Here is a 17,133-nt window from a genome sequence, read left to right on the forward strand (position 1 = left end):
TCACATCGCTCGGACCCATTTCACATCGCTAGGAACCATTTCACATCGCTAGGACCCATTCCACATCGCTAGGAACCATTTCACATCACTAGGACCCATTCCACATCGCTAGGAACCATTTCACATCACTAGGACCCATTCCACATCGCTCGGACCCATTTCACATCGCTAGGAACCATTTCACATCGCTCGGACCCATTTCACATCGCTAGGAACCATTTCACATCGCTAGGACCCATTCCACATCGCTAGGAACCATTTCACATCACTAGGACCCATTCCACATCGCTAGGAACCATTTCACATCGCTCGGACCCATTTCACATCGCTAGGAACCATTTCACATCGCTCGGACCCATTTCACATCGCTAGGAACCATTTCACATCACTAGGACCCATTCCACATCGCTCGGACCCATTTCACATCGCTCGGACCCATTTCACATCGCTAGGAACCATTTCACATCACTAGGACCCATTCCACATCGCTCGGACCCATTTCACATCACTAGGACCCATTCCACATCGCTAGGAACCATTTCACATCACTAGGACCCATTCCACATCGCTCGGACCCATTTCACATCGCTAGGAACCATTTCACATCGCTAGGGCCCATTTCACATCGCTAGGAACCATTTCACATCGCTCGGACCCATTCCACATCGCTCGGACCCATTTCACATCGCTAGGGCCCATTTCACATTGCTAGGGCCCGATTCACACCGCTGGGGCCCGTTTCACACCGCTGGGGCCCGTTTCACATCACTAGGACCCATTTCACATTGCTAGGACCCATTTCACATCGCTAGGACCCATTCCACATCGCTCGGACCCATTTCACATCACTAGGACCCATTTCACATCGCTAGGGCCCATTTCACATCGCTAGGAACCATTTCACATCGCTCGGACCCATTTCACATCACTAGGACCCATTCCACATCACTAGGACCCATTTCACATCGCTAGGGCCCATTTCACATCGCTAGGAACCATTTCACATCGCTCGGACCCATTTCACATCGCTCGGACCCATTCCACATCGCTCGGACCCATTTCACATCACTAGGACCCATTTCACATCACTAGGACCCATTCCACATCGCTCGGACCCATTCCACATTGCTAGGAACCATTTCACATCACTAGGACCCATTCCACATCGCTCGGACCCATTTCACATCGCTAGGAACCATTTCACATCGCTCGGACCCATTTCACATCGCTAGGAACCATTTCACATCACTAGGACCCATTCCACATCGCTAGGAACCATTTCACATCACTAGGACCCATTCCACATCGCTAGGAACCATTTCACATCGCTCGGACCCATTTCACATCGCTAGGAACCATTTCACATCGCTCGGACCCATTTCACATCGCTAGGAACCATTTCACATCACTAGGACCCATTCCACATCGCTAGGAACCATTTCACATCGCTCGGACCCATTTCACATCGCTAGGAACCATTTCACATCACTAGGACGCATTTCACATCGCTCGGACCCATTTCACATCACTAGGACCCATTCCACATCGCTAGGAACCATTTCACATCACTAGGACCCATTCCACATCGCTCGGACCCATTTCACATCGCTAGGAACCATTTCACATCGCTAGGGCCCATTTCACATCGCTAGGGCCCATTTCACATCGCTAGGAACCATTTCACATCGCTCGGACCCATTCCACATCGCTCGGACCCATTTCACATCGCTAGGGCCCATTTCACATTGCTAGGTCCCGATTCACACCGCTGGGGCCCGTTTCACACCGCTGGGGCCCGTTTCACATCACTAGGACCCATTTCACATCGCTAGGACCCATTTCACATCGCTAGGACCCATTCCACATCGCTCGGACCCATTTCACATCACTGGGACCCATTTCACATCGCTAGGGCCCATTTCACATCGCTAGGAACCATTTCACATCGCTCGGACCCATTTCACATCACTAGGACCCATTCCACATCACTAGGACCCATTTCACATCGCTAGGGCCCATTTCACATCGCTAGGAACCATTTCACATCGCTCGGACCCATTTCACATCGCTAGGACCCATTCCACATTGCTCGGACCCATTTCACATCACTAGGACCCATTTCACATCGCTAGGGCCCATTTCACATCGCTCGGACCCATTCCACATCGCTCGGACCCATTTCACATCACTAGGACCCATTTCACATCACTAGGACCCATTTCACATCGCTAGGGCCCATTTCACATCGCTAGGAACCATTTCACATCGCTAGGACCCATTTCACATCACTAGGACCCATTTCACATCACTAGGACCCATTTCACATCACTAGGACCCATTTCACATCGCTAGGGCCCATTTCACATCGCTAGGAACCATTTCACATCGCTAGGGCCCATTTCACATCGCTCGGACCCATTTCACATCGCTAGGAACCATTTCACATCGCTCGGACCCATTTCACATCGCTAGGAACCATTTCACATCGCTAGGAACCATTTCACATCGCTCGGACCCATTTCACATCGCTAGGAACCATTTCACATCGCTAGGACCCGTTTCACATCGCTAGGGCCCGTTTCACATCGCTAGGGCTCCTTTCACATCGCTAGGACCCATTTCACATCGCTAGGACCCATTCCACATCGCTAGGGCCCGTTTCACATCGCTAAGGCCCGTTTCACATCGCTAGGGCTCATTTCACATCGCTAGGGCTCCTTTCACATCGCTAGGACCCGTTTCACATCGCTAGGGCCCATTTCACATCGCTAGGACCCATTTCTAGGACCCATTTCACATCGCTAGGGCCAGTTTTCCCATTTCACATCGCTAGGGCCAGTTTCACATTGCTAGGACCCATTTCACATCACTAGGACCCATTTCACATCGCTAGGGCCCATTCCACATCGCTAGGACCCGTTTCGCATCGCTAGGAACCATTTCACATCGCTCGGACCCATTTCACATCGCTGGGCCCGTTTCGCATCGCTGGGGCCCGTTTCACATTGCTAGGGCCCGATTCACACCGCTGGGGCCCGTTTCACATCGCTAGGTCCCATTTCACATTGCTAGGGCCCGATTCACACCGCTGGGGCCCGTTTCACACCGCTGGGGCCCGTTTCACATCGCTCGGACCCATTTCACATCGCTAGGGACAATTCCACATCGCTCGGACCCATTCCACATCGCTCGGACCCATTTCACATCGCTAGGGACCATTCCACATCGCTCGGACCCATTTCACATCACTAGGACCCATTTCACATCGCTAGGGCCCATTTCACATCGCTCGGACCCATTTCACATCGCTCGGACCCATTTCACATCACTAGGACCCATTCCACATCGCTAGGGCCCATTCCACATCGCTAGGAACCATTTCACATCGCTCGGACCCATTTCACATCGCTAGGAACCATTTCACATCGCTCGGACCCATTCCACATCGCTAGGAACCATTTCACATCACTAGGACCCATTCCACATCGCTCGGACCCATTTCACATCGCTAGGAACCATTTCACATCGCTCGGACCCATTTCACATCGCTAGGAACCATTTCACATCACTAGGACCCATTCCACATCGCTAGGAACCATTTCACATCACTAGGACCCATTCCACATCGCTAGGAACCATTTCACATCGCTCGGACCCATTTCACATCGCTAGGAACCATTTCACATCGCTCGGACCCATTTCACATCGCTAGGAACCATTTCACATCACTAGGACCCATTCCACATCGCTCGGACCCATTTCACATCACGAGGACCCATTCCACATCGCTAGGAACCATTTCACATCACTAGGACCCATTCCACATCGCTCGGACCCATTTCACATCGCTAGGAACCATTTCACATCGCTAGGGCCCATTTCACATCGCTAGGAACCATTTCACATCGCTCGGACCCATTCCACATCGCTCGGACCCATTTCACATCGCTAGGGCCCATTTCACATTGCTAGGGCCCGATTCACACCGCTGGGGCCCGTTTCACACCGCTGGGGCCCGTTTCACATCACTAGGACCTATTTCACATTGCTAGGACCCATTTCACATCGCTAGGACCCATTCCACATCGCTCGGACCCATTTCACATCACTAGGACCCATTTCACATCGCTAGGGCCCATTTCACATCGCTAGGAACCATTTCACATCGCTCGGACCCATTTCACATCACTAGGACCCATTCCACATCACTAGGACCCATTTCACATCGCTAGGGCCCATTTCACATCGCTAGGAACCATTTCACATCGCTCGGACCCATTTCACATCGCTCGGACCCATTCCACATCGCTCGGACCCATTTCACATCACTAGGACCCATTTCACATCACTAGGACCCATTCCACATCGCTCGGACCCATTCCACATCGCTAGGAACCATTTCACATCACTAGGACCCATTCCACATCGCTCGGACCCATTTCACATCGCTAGGAACCATTTCACATCGCTCGGACCCATTTCACATCGCTAGGAACCATTTCACATCACTAGGACCCATTCCACATCGCTAGGAACCATTTCACATCACTAGGACCCATTCCACATCGCTAGGAACCATTTCACATCGCTCGGACCCATTTCACATCGCTAGGAACCATTTCACATCGCTCGGACCCATTTCACATCGCTAGGAACCATTTCACATCACTAGGACCCATTCCACATCGCTAGGAACCATTTCACATCGCTCGGACCCATTTCACATCGCTAGGAACCATTTCACATCACTAGGACGCATTCCACATCGCTCGGACCCATTTCACATCACTAGGACCCATTCCACATCGCTAGGAACCATTTCACATCACTAGGACCCATTCCACATCGCTCGGACCCATTTCACATCGCTAGGAACCATTTCACATCGCTAGGGCCCATTTCACATCGCTAGGAACCATTTCACATCGCTCGGACCCATTCTACATCGCTCGGACCCATTTCACATCGCTAGGGCCCATTTCACATTGCTAGGTCCCGATTCACACCGCTGGGGCCCGTTTCACACCGCTGGGGCCCGTTTCACATCACTAGGACCCATTTCACATCGCTAGGACCCATTTCACATCGCTAGGACCCATTCCACATCGCTCGGACCCATTTCACATCACTGGGACCCATTTCACATCGCTAGGGCCCATTTCACATCGCTAGGAACCATTTCACATCGCTCGGACCCATTTCACATCACTAGGACCCATTCCACATCACTAGGACCCATTTCACATCGCTAGGGCCCATTTCACATCGCTAGGAACCATTTCACATCGCTCGGACCCATTTCACATCGCTAGGACCCATTCCACATTGCTCGGACCCATTTCACATCACTAGGACCCATTTCACATCGCTAGGGCCCATTTCACATCGCTCGGACCCATTCCACATCGCTCGGACCCATTTCACATCACTAGGACCCATTTCACATCACTAGGGCCCATTTCACATCGCTAGGGCCCATTTCACATCGCTCGGACCCATTCCACATCGCTCGGACCCATTTCACATCACTAGGACCCATTTCACATCGCTAGGACCCATTCCACATCGCTCGGACCCATTTCACATCACTAGGACCCATTTCACATCGCTAGGACCCATTTCACATCGCTAGGGCCCATTTCACATCGCTAGGAACCATTTCACATCGCTAGGACCCATTTCACATCACTAGGACCCATTTCACATCACTAGGACCCATTTCACATCACTAGGACCCATTTCACATCGCTAGGGCCCATTTCACATCGCTAGGAACCATTTCACATCGCTAGGGCCCATTTCACATCGCTCGGACCCATTTCACATCGCTAGGAACCATTTCACATCGCTCGGACCCATTTCACATCGCTAGGAACCATTTCACATCGCTAGGAACCATTTCACATCGCTCGGACCCATTTCACATCGCTAGGGCCCATTCCACATCGCTCGGACCCATTTCACATCGCTAGGGCCCATTTCACATCGCTAGGAACCATTCCACATCGCTAGGGCCCATTTCACATCGCTAGGGCCCGTTTCGCATCGCTAGGGCCCGTTTCACATCACTAGGGCCCATTTCACATCGCTCGGACCCATTTCACATCGCTAGGGCCCATTTCACATCACTAGGGCCCATTTCACATCGCTCGGACCCATTTCACATCGCTAGGGCCCATTTCACATCGCTAGGGCCCAATTCACATCACTAGGGCCCATTTCACATCGCTAGGACCCATTTCACATCGCTAGGGCCCATTTCACATCGCTAGGACCCATTCCACATCGCTAGGGCCCATGTCACATCACTAGGACCCATTCCACATCGCTCGGACCCATTTCACATCGCTAGGGCCCATTCCACATCACTAGGACCCATTTCATATCGCTAGGACCCATTTCACACCGCAAGGACCCATTCCACGTCGCTAGGGCCCATTCCACATCACTAGGACCCATTTCACATCGCTCGGACCCATTTCACATCGCTCGGGCCCATTCCACATCACTAGGACCCATTTCACATCGCTCGGACCCATTCCACATCGCTCGGACCCATTTCACATCGCTAGGGCCCATTCCACATCACTAGGACCCATTCCACATCGCTCGGACCCATTTCACATCGCTAGGGCCCATTCCACATCACTAGGACCCATTCCACATCGCTCGGACCCATTCCACATCGTTCGGACCCATTTCACATCGCTAGGGCCCATTCCACATCACTAGGATCCATTCCACATCGCTCGGACCCATTTCACATCGCTAGGGCCCATTTCACATCGCTAGGGCTCCTTTCACATCGCTAGGGCCCGTTTCACATCGCTAAGGCCCGTTTCACATCGCTAGGGCTCCTTTCACATCACTAGGACTCGTTTCACATCGCTAGGGCTCCTTTCACATCGCTCGGACCCATTTCACATCGCTAGGACCCATTTCACATCACTAGGGCTCCTTTCACATCGCTAGGACCCATTTCACATCGCTAGGGCTCCTTTCACATCGCTAGGACCCATTTCACATCGCTAGGGCCCATTTCACATCACTAGAACCCATTTCACATCGCTAGGGACCATTTCACATCGCTAGGGCTCCTTTCACATCGCTAGGGCCCGTTTCACATCGCTAGGGCCCGTTTCACATCGCTAGGGCTCCTTTCACATCGCTAAGGCACGTTTCACATCGCTAGGGCTCCTTTCACATCGCTAGAACCCATTTCACATCGCTAGGGCCCATTTCACATCGCTTGGACCCATTTCTAGGACCCATTTCACATCGCTAGGGCCAGTTTCCCCATTTCACATCGCTAGGGCCAGTTTCACATCGCTAGGACCCATTTCACATCGCATCGCTAGGACCCGTTTCGCATCGCTTGGACCCATTTCACATCGCTCGGACCCATTTCACATCACTAGGACCCATTTCACATCGCTAGGGCCCATTTCACATCGCATCGCTAGGACCCGTTTCGCATCGCTTGGACCCATTTCACATCGCTCGGACCCATTTCACATCACTAGGACCCATTTCACATCGCTAGGGCCCATTTCACATCGGTAGGACCCGTTTCACATCGCTAGGACTCATTTCACATCGCTAGGAACCATTTCACATCGCTAGGACCCGTTTCACATCGCTAGGGCCCGTTTCACATCGCTAGGGCTCCTTTCACATCGCTAGGACCCGTTTCACATCGCTAGGGCTCCTTTCACATCGCTAGGACCCATTTCACATCGCTAGGACCCATTCCACATCGCTAGGGCCCGTTTCACATCGCTAAGGCCCGTTTCACATCGCTAAGGCCCGTTTCACATCGCTAGGGCTCATTTCACATCGCTAGGGCTCCTTTCACATCGCTAGGACCCATTTCACATCGCTAGGGCCCATTTCACATCGCTAGGACCCATTTCTAGGACCCATTTCACATCGCTAGGGCCAGTTTTCCCATTTCACATCGCTAGGGCCAGTTTCACATTGCTAGGACCCATTTCACATCACTAGGACCCATTTCACATCGCTAGGCCCCATTCCACATCGCTAGGACCCGTTTCGCATCGCTAGGAACCATTTCACATCGCTCGGACCCATTTCACATCGCTGGGCTCGTTTCGCATCGCTGTGTCCCGTTTCACATTGCTAGGGCCCGATTCACACCGCTGGGGCCCGTTTCACATCGCTGGGGCCCGTTTCACATCGCTAGTACCCATTTCACATTGCTAGGGCCCGATTCACACCGCTGGGGCCCGTTTCACACCGCTGGGGCCCGTTTCACATCGCTAGGACCCATTCCACATCGCTAGGGACCATTCCACATCGCTCGGATCCATTTCACATCGCTAGGACCCATTCCACATCGCTAGGGACCATTCCACATCGCTCGGACCCATTCCACATCGCTCGGACCCATTTCACATCGCTCGGACACATTTCACATCGCTAGGACCCATTTCACATCGCTAGGACCCATTGCACATCGCTAGGACCCATTTCACATCGCTAGGAACCATTTCACATCGCTAGGAACCATTTCACATCGCTCGGACCCATTCCACATCGCTCGGACCCATTCCACATCACTAGGACCCATTTCACATCGCTAGGGCCCATTTCACATCGCTAGGAACCATTTCACATCGCTCGGACCCATTTCACATCGCTAGGGCCCATTCCACATCACTAGGGCCCATTTCACATCGCTAGGAACCATTTCACATCGCTCGGACCCATTTCACATCGCTAGGGCCCATTTCACATCGCTAGGAACCATTTCACATCGCTCGGACCCATTTCACATCGCTAGGGCCCATTCCACATCGCTTGGACCCATTTCACATCGCTAGGGCCCATTTCACATCGCTAGGGCCCGTTTCACATCACTAGGGCCCATTTCACATCGCTCGGACCCATTTCACATCGCTAGGGCCCATTTCACATCACTAGGGCCCATTTCACATCGCTCGGACCCATTTCACATCGCTAGGGCCCATTTCACATCGCTAGGGCCCATTTCACATCGCTAGGGCCCGTTTTGCATCGCTAAGACCCATTTCACATCGCTAGGAACCATTTCACATCGCTAGGACCCATTTCACATCGCTAGGGCCCGTTTCACATCGCTAGGACCCATTTCACATCGCTAGGGCCCATTTCACATCGCTAGGACCCATTCCACATCGCTAGGGCCCATTTCACATCGCTAGGGCCCATTTCACATCACTCGGACCCATTTCACATAGCTAGGACCCATTTCACATCGCTAGGGCCCATTTCACATCGCTAGGACCCATTTCGCATCACTCGGACCCATTTCACATGGCTAGGGCCCGTTTCACATCGCTAGGGCCCATTTCACATCGCTAGGACCCATTTCGCATCACTCGGACCCATTTGACATAGCTAGGGCCCGTTTCACATCGCTAGGGCCCATTCCACATCGCTCGGACCCATTTCACATCGCTGGGCCCGTTTCGCATCGCTGGGGCCCGTTTCACATTGCTAGGGCCCGTTTCACACCGCTGGGGCCCGTTTCACATTGCTGGGGCCCGTTTCACATCGCTGGGCCCATTTCACATCGCTAGTGCCCGTTTCACATCGCTGGGGCCCGTTTCACATTGCTCGGGCCCGTTTCACATCGCTGGGGCCCGTTACACATCGCTGGGCCCATTTCACATCGCTAGGAACCATTTCACATCGCTCGGACCCATTTCACATCGCTAGGGCCCATTCCACATCACTAGGGCCCATTTCACATCGCTAGGAACCATTTCACATCGCTCGGACCCATTTCACATCGCTAGGGCCCATTTCACATCGCTAGGAACCATTTCACATCGCTCGGACCCATTTCACATCGCTAGGGCCCATTCCACATCGCTCGGACCCATTTCACATCGCTAGGGCCCATTTCACATCGCTAGGGCCCGTTTCACATCACTAGGGCCCATTTCACATCGCTCGGACCCATTTCACATCGCTAGGGCCCATTTCACATCACTAGGGCCCATTTCACATCGCTCGGACCCATTTCACATCGCTAGGGCCCATTTCACATCGCTAGGGCCCATTTCACATCGCTAGGGCCCATTTCACATCGCTAGGGCCCATTTCACATCACTCGGACCCATTTCACATAGCTAGGACCCATTTCACATCGCTAGGGCCCATTTCACATCGCTAGGACCCATTTCGCATCACTCGGACCCATTTCACATGGCTAGGGCCCGTTTCACATCGCTAGGGCCCATTTCACATCGCTAGGACCCATTTCGCATCACTCGGACCCATTTGACATAGCTAGGGCCCGTTTCACATCGCTAGGGCCCATTCCACATCGCTCGGACCCATTTCACATCGCTGGGCCCGTTTCGCATCGCTGGGGCCCGTTTCACATTGCTAGGGCCCGTTTCACACCGCTGGGGCCCGTTTCACATTGCTGGGGCCCGTTTCACATCGCTGGGCCCATTTCACATCGCTAGTGCCCGTTTCACATCGCTGGGGCCCGTTTCACATTGCTCGGGCCCGTTTCACATCGCTGGGGCCCGTTACACATCGCTGGGCCCATTTCACATCGCTAGGGCCCGTTTCACATCGCTGGGGCCCGTTTCACATCGCTGGGGCCCGTTTCACATCGCTGGGCCCATTTCACATTGCTAGGGCCCGTTTCACATCGCTGGGGCTCGTTTCACATCGCTAGGGCCCCATTTCACATCGCTGGGGCCCGTTTCACATCGCTAGGGCTATCGCCCCCCCCCAAAAAAGCCGAAAATCACCATCCCAAAAATGGGCGATGTTCCAGCGGTCATGATATCTGAAACATCAGCAAGGCTGGAACATTGCCCATTTTTTGGGCCCTAGATGTTTAAGTGGAAAGTCCAGCCCATAGTTAATTGTCCCAGTGGCAGGTTGGGTCTTGGCGGCGCTAAGATTAGATTATTGAACACATTCAGTGACCCCCAAAACATGCACACACACAGGAACAAACAGTGAAACTTACGACAGGGTTGGTCCAGTCTCCAGAGAGCGGTGGAGAGGCGGAGGGCTACAGCGAGGGAGTTCCAGAGCTTAGGACCCAGGCAGCTGAAGGCACGGCCACCAATGGTAGGATGAAGGAATTGGAGGATGGACAAGAGGCCAGAGTTGGAGGAGCGCAGCGATGTCAGGGGGTTATGGGGCTGGAGGAGATTACAGCGATAGGGAGGGGCGAGACCATTGAGGGATTTGAAAATAAGGATGAGAATTTTAAAATCGAGGCGTTGTTGGACTGGGTTAAGGTTTGCAACAGCCGAGATCGGATGGACCAGAATGAGTCAGTCCCTCGATTTCCTTTTCCTGGGCTGGATTTATAAACAAAGGCCTGCGAGTAGAGGCCGGAATGAAGCCGCACTTCCAGTGACGCCCCCCTCCCTCCCCCAAATAACTCTTTATCTGTTTCTCGCCCATCAGCACTCCGGAAACTCTGGGGTCAGGGCGACTTTTACGAAGAGGTTCAGGACATGGAGGCTGAACAGGCTGCGACACAGGGGGAGCAAGCGAAGACCGCCCGTGAGCTGTTCCTAGACCGCTCGGTACGATGGCAGCTCATCACCAACATCATGCTGACTGTCGCCATGCAGCTGTGTGGCATCAACGCGGTGAGTAGAGGTGGCATTGAATCATCAGCTGGCAACTAACTCCATGCAGGAGACAGGGGCTGAACACACAGGCAGAAAGGGGCTGGACACGAGATTACAGAGGAGAGAACAGACAGAAAAAAACAGAGACAGAGAGACTGAAATAGAGAGGAGGCACGCACACAGGCACACACATACACACAGGCAGAGAGACACACAGACAGAGGCAGAGACACACGTACACAGGCAGAGACACACAGACATAGGCAGAGACACACACACAGACACAGGCAAAGACAGACACACAGACACATAGGAAAGACACACACACAGATACACACACATGCGCAGAAACACACACGCACACAGGCAGAGAGATACACACAGAGAGACAGAGAGCTGATAGATAGGCAATGACAGTAACACGGAGAGAGGTGACTGAGTGACAGAGCGAAAGGCACAGGCAGGCAAGTAGACAGGCAGAGAAAGAGTTAGAGAGACGGAGAATGAGAGTCAGAGAGATGATTAAGGTACACTGAATCTGTGCTGTCATGGTGAAATAAAGATCTGAATACTAAGGTTTACTTGATTTCCTGTTCCCTAGATTTATTTCTACTCTTTCGAAGTGTTCCAGGAAGCGGGAATTCCTGATTGGACCATACCGTACGTGGTGTTAGGGGCAGGTGCAACACTCCTGCTCACATCAGTGACTTGTGTAAGTACCAGTCAGACGGGGAAGTGATGGGGAGAGGGGACGGGCTTCGCACATTCTGTTGGAGTGGCTCGTTTCACTATTGTTGCTGAAGTTCTTTTGTTGTTTCTGGACAGGGATTCTTCATCGAGCGAGATGGGAGACGGGCCTTGCTGTGGAAAGGGTACAGCTTGATGACTCTGTGGGCAGCACTCCTGTGTGTTACCCTGCCTCTGCAGGTGGGTGTTACCGTGCCTGGAATCTGATCCGGAGATTCAATGTGGGGGTGGGGGGTTATACATAGGGTAACAGGTACCCGGGAGTGAGTTACTGGCTGGAATCTAATCGAGAGGTTCAATGGGGGGTTATATATAGGGTAACAGGTACCTGGGAGTGAGTTACTGGCTGGAATCTGATCGAGAGGTTCGGTGGGGGGTTATACATAGGGTAACAGGTACCCGGGAGTGAGTTACTGGCTGGAATCTGATCGAGAGGTTCAATGGGGGGTTATATATAGGGTAACAGGTACCTGGGAGTGAGTTACTGGCTGGAATCTGATCGAGAGGTTCGGTGGGGGGTTATATATAGGGTAACAGGTACCTGGGAGTGAGTTACTGGCTGGAATCTGATCGAGAGGTTCGGTGAGGGGGCAGGGGGTTATATATAAGGTAACAGGTACCCAGGAGTGTGTTACCAGCTGGAATCTCATTGAGAGGTTCGGTAGGGTTTATCGTCTGGCTATTGTCTCTGTCACAATGACTCTCCACTAAGGTGTGACACACTAACAGATGCCAAGCAAACTTTTACTGAGAGCTTATCACGAAGCTGTGGATGACTGGGTCCTTCCGTGCTCCGATACCCCCGGTGTGTAATGCTCCATTCTCCATCTTGTTTTCCAGCATCAGTTCACCTGGATGCCGTACTGCAGCATCTTCCTCATCTTCGCTTATATCTTCAGCTATGGAATTGGTCCTGGTGAGTTTGGACATGTTCACTGACAAACTGGAGGGGCAGAGTCCCAGCACAGGGCTGCGGGGGCAGAGTCCCACCATGGGTGGGGGAGGTGGGGGGGTTAGGGCCAATGTCCCATTATAGAGGTCTGGGAGAGGCGGGGCGTGGGGCGGGGGCGGGGCAGGGTAATGTCCCAATATAGGGATCTGGGAAGGAGGGGAGAGCATCGTCCCACCCCCTGGGGTTATTCACTGATTTGGCCGCTCTGTATACCAGAACTGTCGGCGGTGATGCTGAGAATGTGTTTGATTTTTCAGCGGGCGTGACTGCGATCATCCCCTTCGAGATCTTCACACAGTCGTACCGACCTGTTGCCTTTGTGATAAACGGCTCCTTCCAGTGGCTGGGCCTCGTCCTTCTGGGAATGATCTTCCCATTTATTGTGGTGAGTAAAATCACAAATAAATCTTAGAAATGGGAGGCTCCTCAGTATAACATTCAATTGGAAAACTGTGACTAGGTTTCAGTGCCTGGTATCAAGGCACTTCGGGACAGGAGTAGGGCATTCAGCCCTTCAAGCCTGTTTCATCATTCAATTCAATCATGGATGATCTGTATCTTAACTCCTTCGACCAGCTTTGGTTTTATATCCCTTAATACCCTTGCCCAACAAAAATCTATCTATTACATAGTATTTAAGCACAGAAACAGGCCATTCGGCCCAACAAGTCTATGCCAATGTTTATGCTCCACACAAGCCTCCTCCCACCATTCTTACTCTAACCCCATCAGCATAACCCTCTATTCCTTTCTCCCTCATGAGCTTCCCCTTGAATGCATCTGTACTATTCGCCTCAACTATTCCCTGTGGTGGTGAGTTCCACATTCTCACCGCTCTGGGTAAAGAAGTTTCTCCTGAATTCCCTATTGGATTTATTAGTGATTGTCCTATATTTATGACCCCGAGTTCTGGTCTTGCCCGCAAGTGGAAACATCTTCTCTACGTTTACCCTATCAAACCCTTTCATAATCTTGAAGATCTCTATCGGGTCACCCCTCAGTCTAATCTTTTCTGGAGAAAAGAGCCCCGGCCTGTTCAATCTTTCCTGATGGCTAGAATCTCTCAGTTATCATTCTAGTCAATCTTTTTTGCACCTACCCCAGTCCCTCGATATCCTTTTTATAATATGGGGACCAGCACTGTGCACAGTACTCCAAGTGTGGTCTAACCAAGATTCTATACAAGTTTAACATAATTTCTCTGTTATTCGATTCTATCCCCCCAAAAATGAACCCAGCGCTTTGTTTGCTTTGTTTTAATGACCTTATTAACCTGCATTGCAACTTATAGTGATCTGTGTATCTGTACCCCCAGATCCCTCTGCCCCCATTTAGACACTTATTTTCCAAGGAGTATATGGCTTCGTTATTCTTCCTACAAAAATGTATCACCTCACACTTATCTATATTGTTCATTTGACAATTACATGCCCATTCTCCAAGTTTATTAATGTCTTTCTGTCTTTTGTCACAGTCCTCCTCTGCACTACACCCCCCAATTTGGTGCCATCAGCAAATTTCAAAATTGTACTTCTGATTCCCATGTCCAAATCATTTATGTAAATGGTGAAGAGTAGTGGTCCCAGCACCGATCCTTGTGGAACACGACTTTGCACTGTTTGCCAGTCTCAGTAACTACCTGTAACCCCGACTCTCTGTTTTCTGTTTTGTAGTCCGCTAGCTATCTATTCTGCTACTTGTCCCCGAACTCCACATGCTTTCATATTGTACCACATTGTAGTCATGAATCTACAATGTGGTACAATATCAAAGGCTTTTTGAAAATCCAAATATGTTACATCTACTACATTACCCTTTCTGTTACTTCTTCAAAGAATTCAATGAGGTTGCTCAAGCATGACCTTCCCTTTTGAAATCTCTGCTGACTACTCTTTATTATATTTTCATTTTCTAGATGTTTTTCTATTACATCTTTGAGTAAAGATTCCATTATCTTTCCTGCCAACAATGTTACGCTAATTGTTCCCTGACTTGATAAACTTGTTCTATCTCCTGTTTTAATCTCTATCCCCTATTCCAACCAGAAGAAATAGTTTTTCTCTATCTACCCTAACAAATCATTTCATTACCTTAAACACCTCAATTAGATCACCTCTTAATCCTCTAGACTGATGGGAATACAAGCTTAGTCCCTGCAACAGTTCCTCATAATTTAACCCTTTTAGCCCCGGTATGTTGGAGGCAATTGATGGGAGGAAGAATTCATGGTGTGAAGTTTTGGATGATATAAAAAAAAATTGAGGAAGAAAGAAACAGAGAAAATGACCAAAGGGGTAGAAATTGCAACGAATATGATTTTTGTAACACTCCTCACTGCTTTTGTTAACTCATCTTGGCTCAGTGGGTGGCACCCTTGCTTCTGAGACAGAAGGTCAAGGGTTCAAACCTCATTCCAGAAACTTGAGCACAAAAATCCAGGCTGATACTCCAGTGCAGTGCTGAGGAAGCGCTGCACTGCCGGAGGTGCTGTCTTTCAGATGAGATGTTTCTGGACAGTTTCGATTGCCTGGATGGGTCGGAGAGGAATTTTCCCAGATTTTTTTTCTCCCTAAATTGGCCTGGGTTTTTATCTGGTTTTTGCCTCTCCCAGGAGATCACATGGCTCCAGTTGGAGTGGAGGGTAGAAAGTTTCAGTATAAGGGGTGTCCCAGTTGTGTGAGGCGGACTGGTTGGGCTGGGTGCTCTTTGCCTTTCCGTCATTGTTCATAGGTTTATATGTAACCTTCAGGGCTGCTGAACAAGGGCCGTGTGGCTCTTTGTCAGCCGACATGGACACGATGGGCCAAAATGGCCTCCTTCTGCGCTGTAAATTTCTATGTTTCTATGTTAAACCGAGGTCCCGTCTGCTCTCTCAGGTGGATGTAAAAGAACCCACGGCACTATTCATCTTTAACCAGCATAAATTGTTGTCATTATCAGCTGCATCTCAAAGCAATCCATTTGTATCTGAATTGCTTTGAGGTGTTTCTGAGAGACGTGATGAGATGCTGTATAGATACAGGTCTTTAATTTAAATAAAAATAAGCAAAGTAACAGAGTTGACCAAAGATGGGGTGAGTTTGTATGTTTAACCTGTGACTCAATAGTGACCCTCCTTTTCTTTCTCTTCCAGGAGGGATTGGGCCCATTCTGCTTCCTGATATTCCTGGGCGACTGCCTGATCATTGCGGTGTTCGTCTTCGTCATTCTGCCGGAGACCAAAGGAAAAACCGTTCTGGAAATCACCGAGGAGTTTCGGAAAATAAATCGGCAAAGGATGGGAGGCAGTTCCGTGGCAGTTCGCAGCAAACCACGGAACGTTCCCGAGATCTTTGTCATTGCGACCAGACTGTAACAGGTTAAGGAGATGGACATAGTGACCGATGCGGTCCGGAGAGGGGGCGGCAGCAGGGAGGTGAATGAAGCGTCATTGCCTTGTGCACTCTGACCTCAAACACCTTTTGCAGACTGCATTTCCAGTCAGTCGGCGAGCAGCTGTCTCCGTGGAACCCTCTCTAACTGCAAGCCAATAAGAGCCGGGTGCAGAGGCTCTGGGCAATGGATTTGTTATATTTGTGAACAGTTTTGAAGAGTTAACCCAAAACAACCTGAGGCTTTAAGTGGTTTTACTGCCCTTGCTCCTCGCCGGATAATGTTAGTGGGTTCAATTCTTGCCGAACCTTATTCTCAGTGCAGTTGTTGGTGTGCCTTGCTAACCGGAAACTGAAGGGACCTACCGTTAAAACAGTACATCGGAAGGAAGAAGGAAATGTCTTTCACAACCTGAGGATGTCCCAAAGCGCTTTACAGCCACTGAAG

At 50.9% G+C, this 17,133-nt stretch overlaps 1 protein-coding gene across 1 annotated transcript in view; it reads left to right on the forward strand.

The window, feature by feature from the left end:
- The window catches only part of LOC139268831 (solute carrier family 2, facilitated glucose transporter member 11-like), a 56,368-nt gene extending 39,699 nt beyond the window's left edge, over nt 1-16,669 (forward strand). Inside the window, exons 6-11 of the mRNA XM_070887574.1 lie at nt 11,446-11,633; nt 12,217-12,327; nt 12,441-12,542; nt 13,203-13,278; nt 13,572-13,699; nt 16,448-16,669. Of these exons, the coding sequence (XP_070743675.1) occupies nt 11,446-11,633; nt 12,217-12,327; nt 12,441-12,542; nt 13,203-13,278; nt 13,572-13,699; nt 16,448-16,669 (827 nt within the window). The remainder of the gene's footprint in view (nt 1-11,445; nt 11,634-12,216; nt 12,328-12,440; nt 12,543-13,202; nt 13,279-13,571; nt 13,700-16,447) is intronic.
- The last annotated feature ends 464 nt before the right edge of the window (nt 16,670-17,133 follow it).

This window comes from Pristiophorus japonicus, chromosome 8 (assembly GCF_044704955.1).
Source record: "Pristiophorus japonicus isolate sPriJap1 chromosome 8, sPriJap1.hap1, whole genome shotgun sequence".
NCBI lineage: Eukaryota > Metazoa > Chordata > Chondrichthyes > Pristiophoridae > Pristiophorus > Pristiophorus japonicus.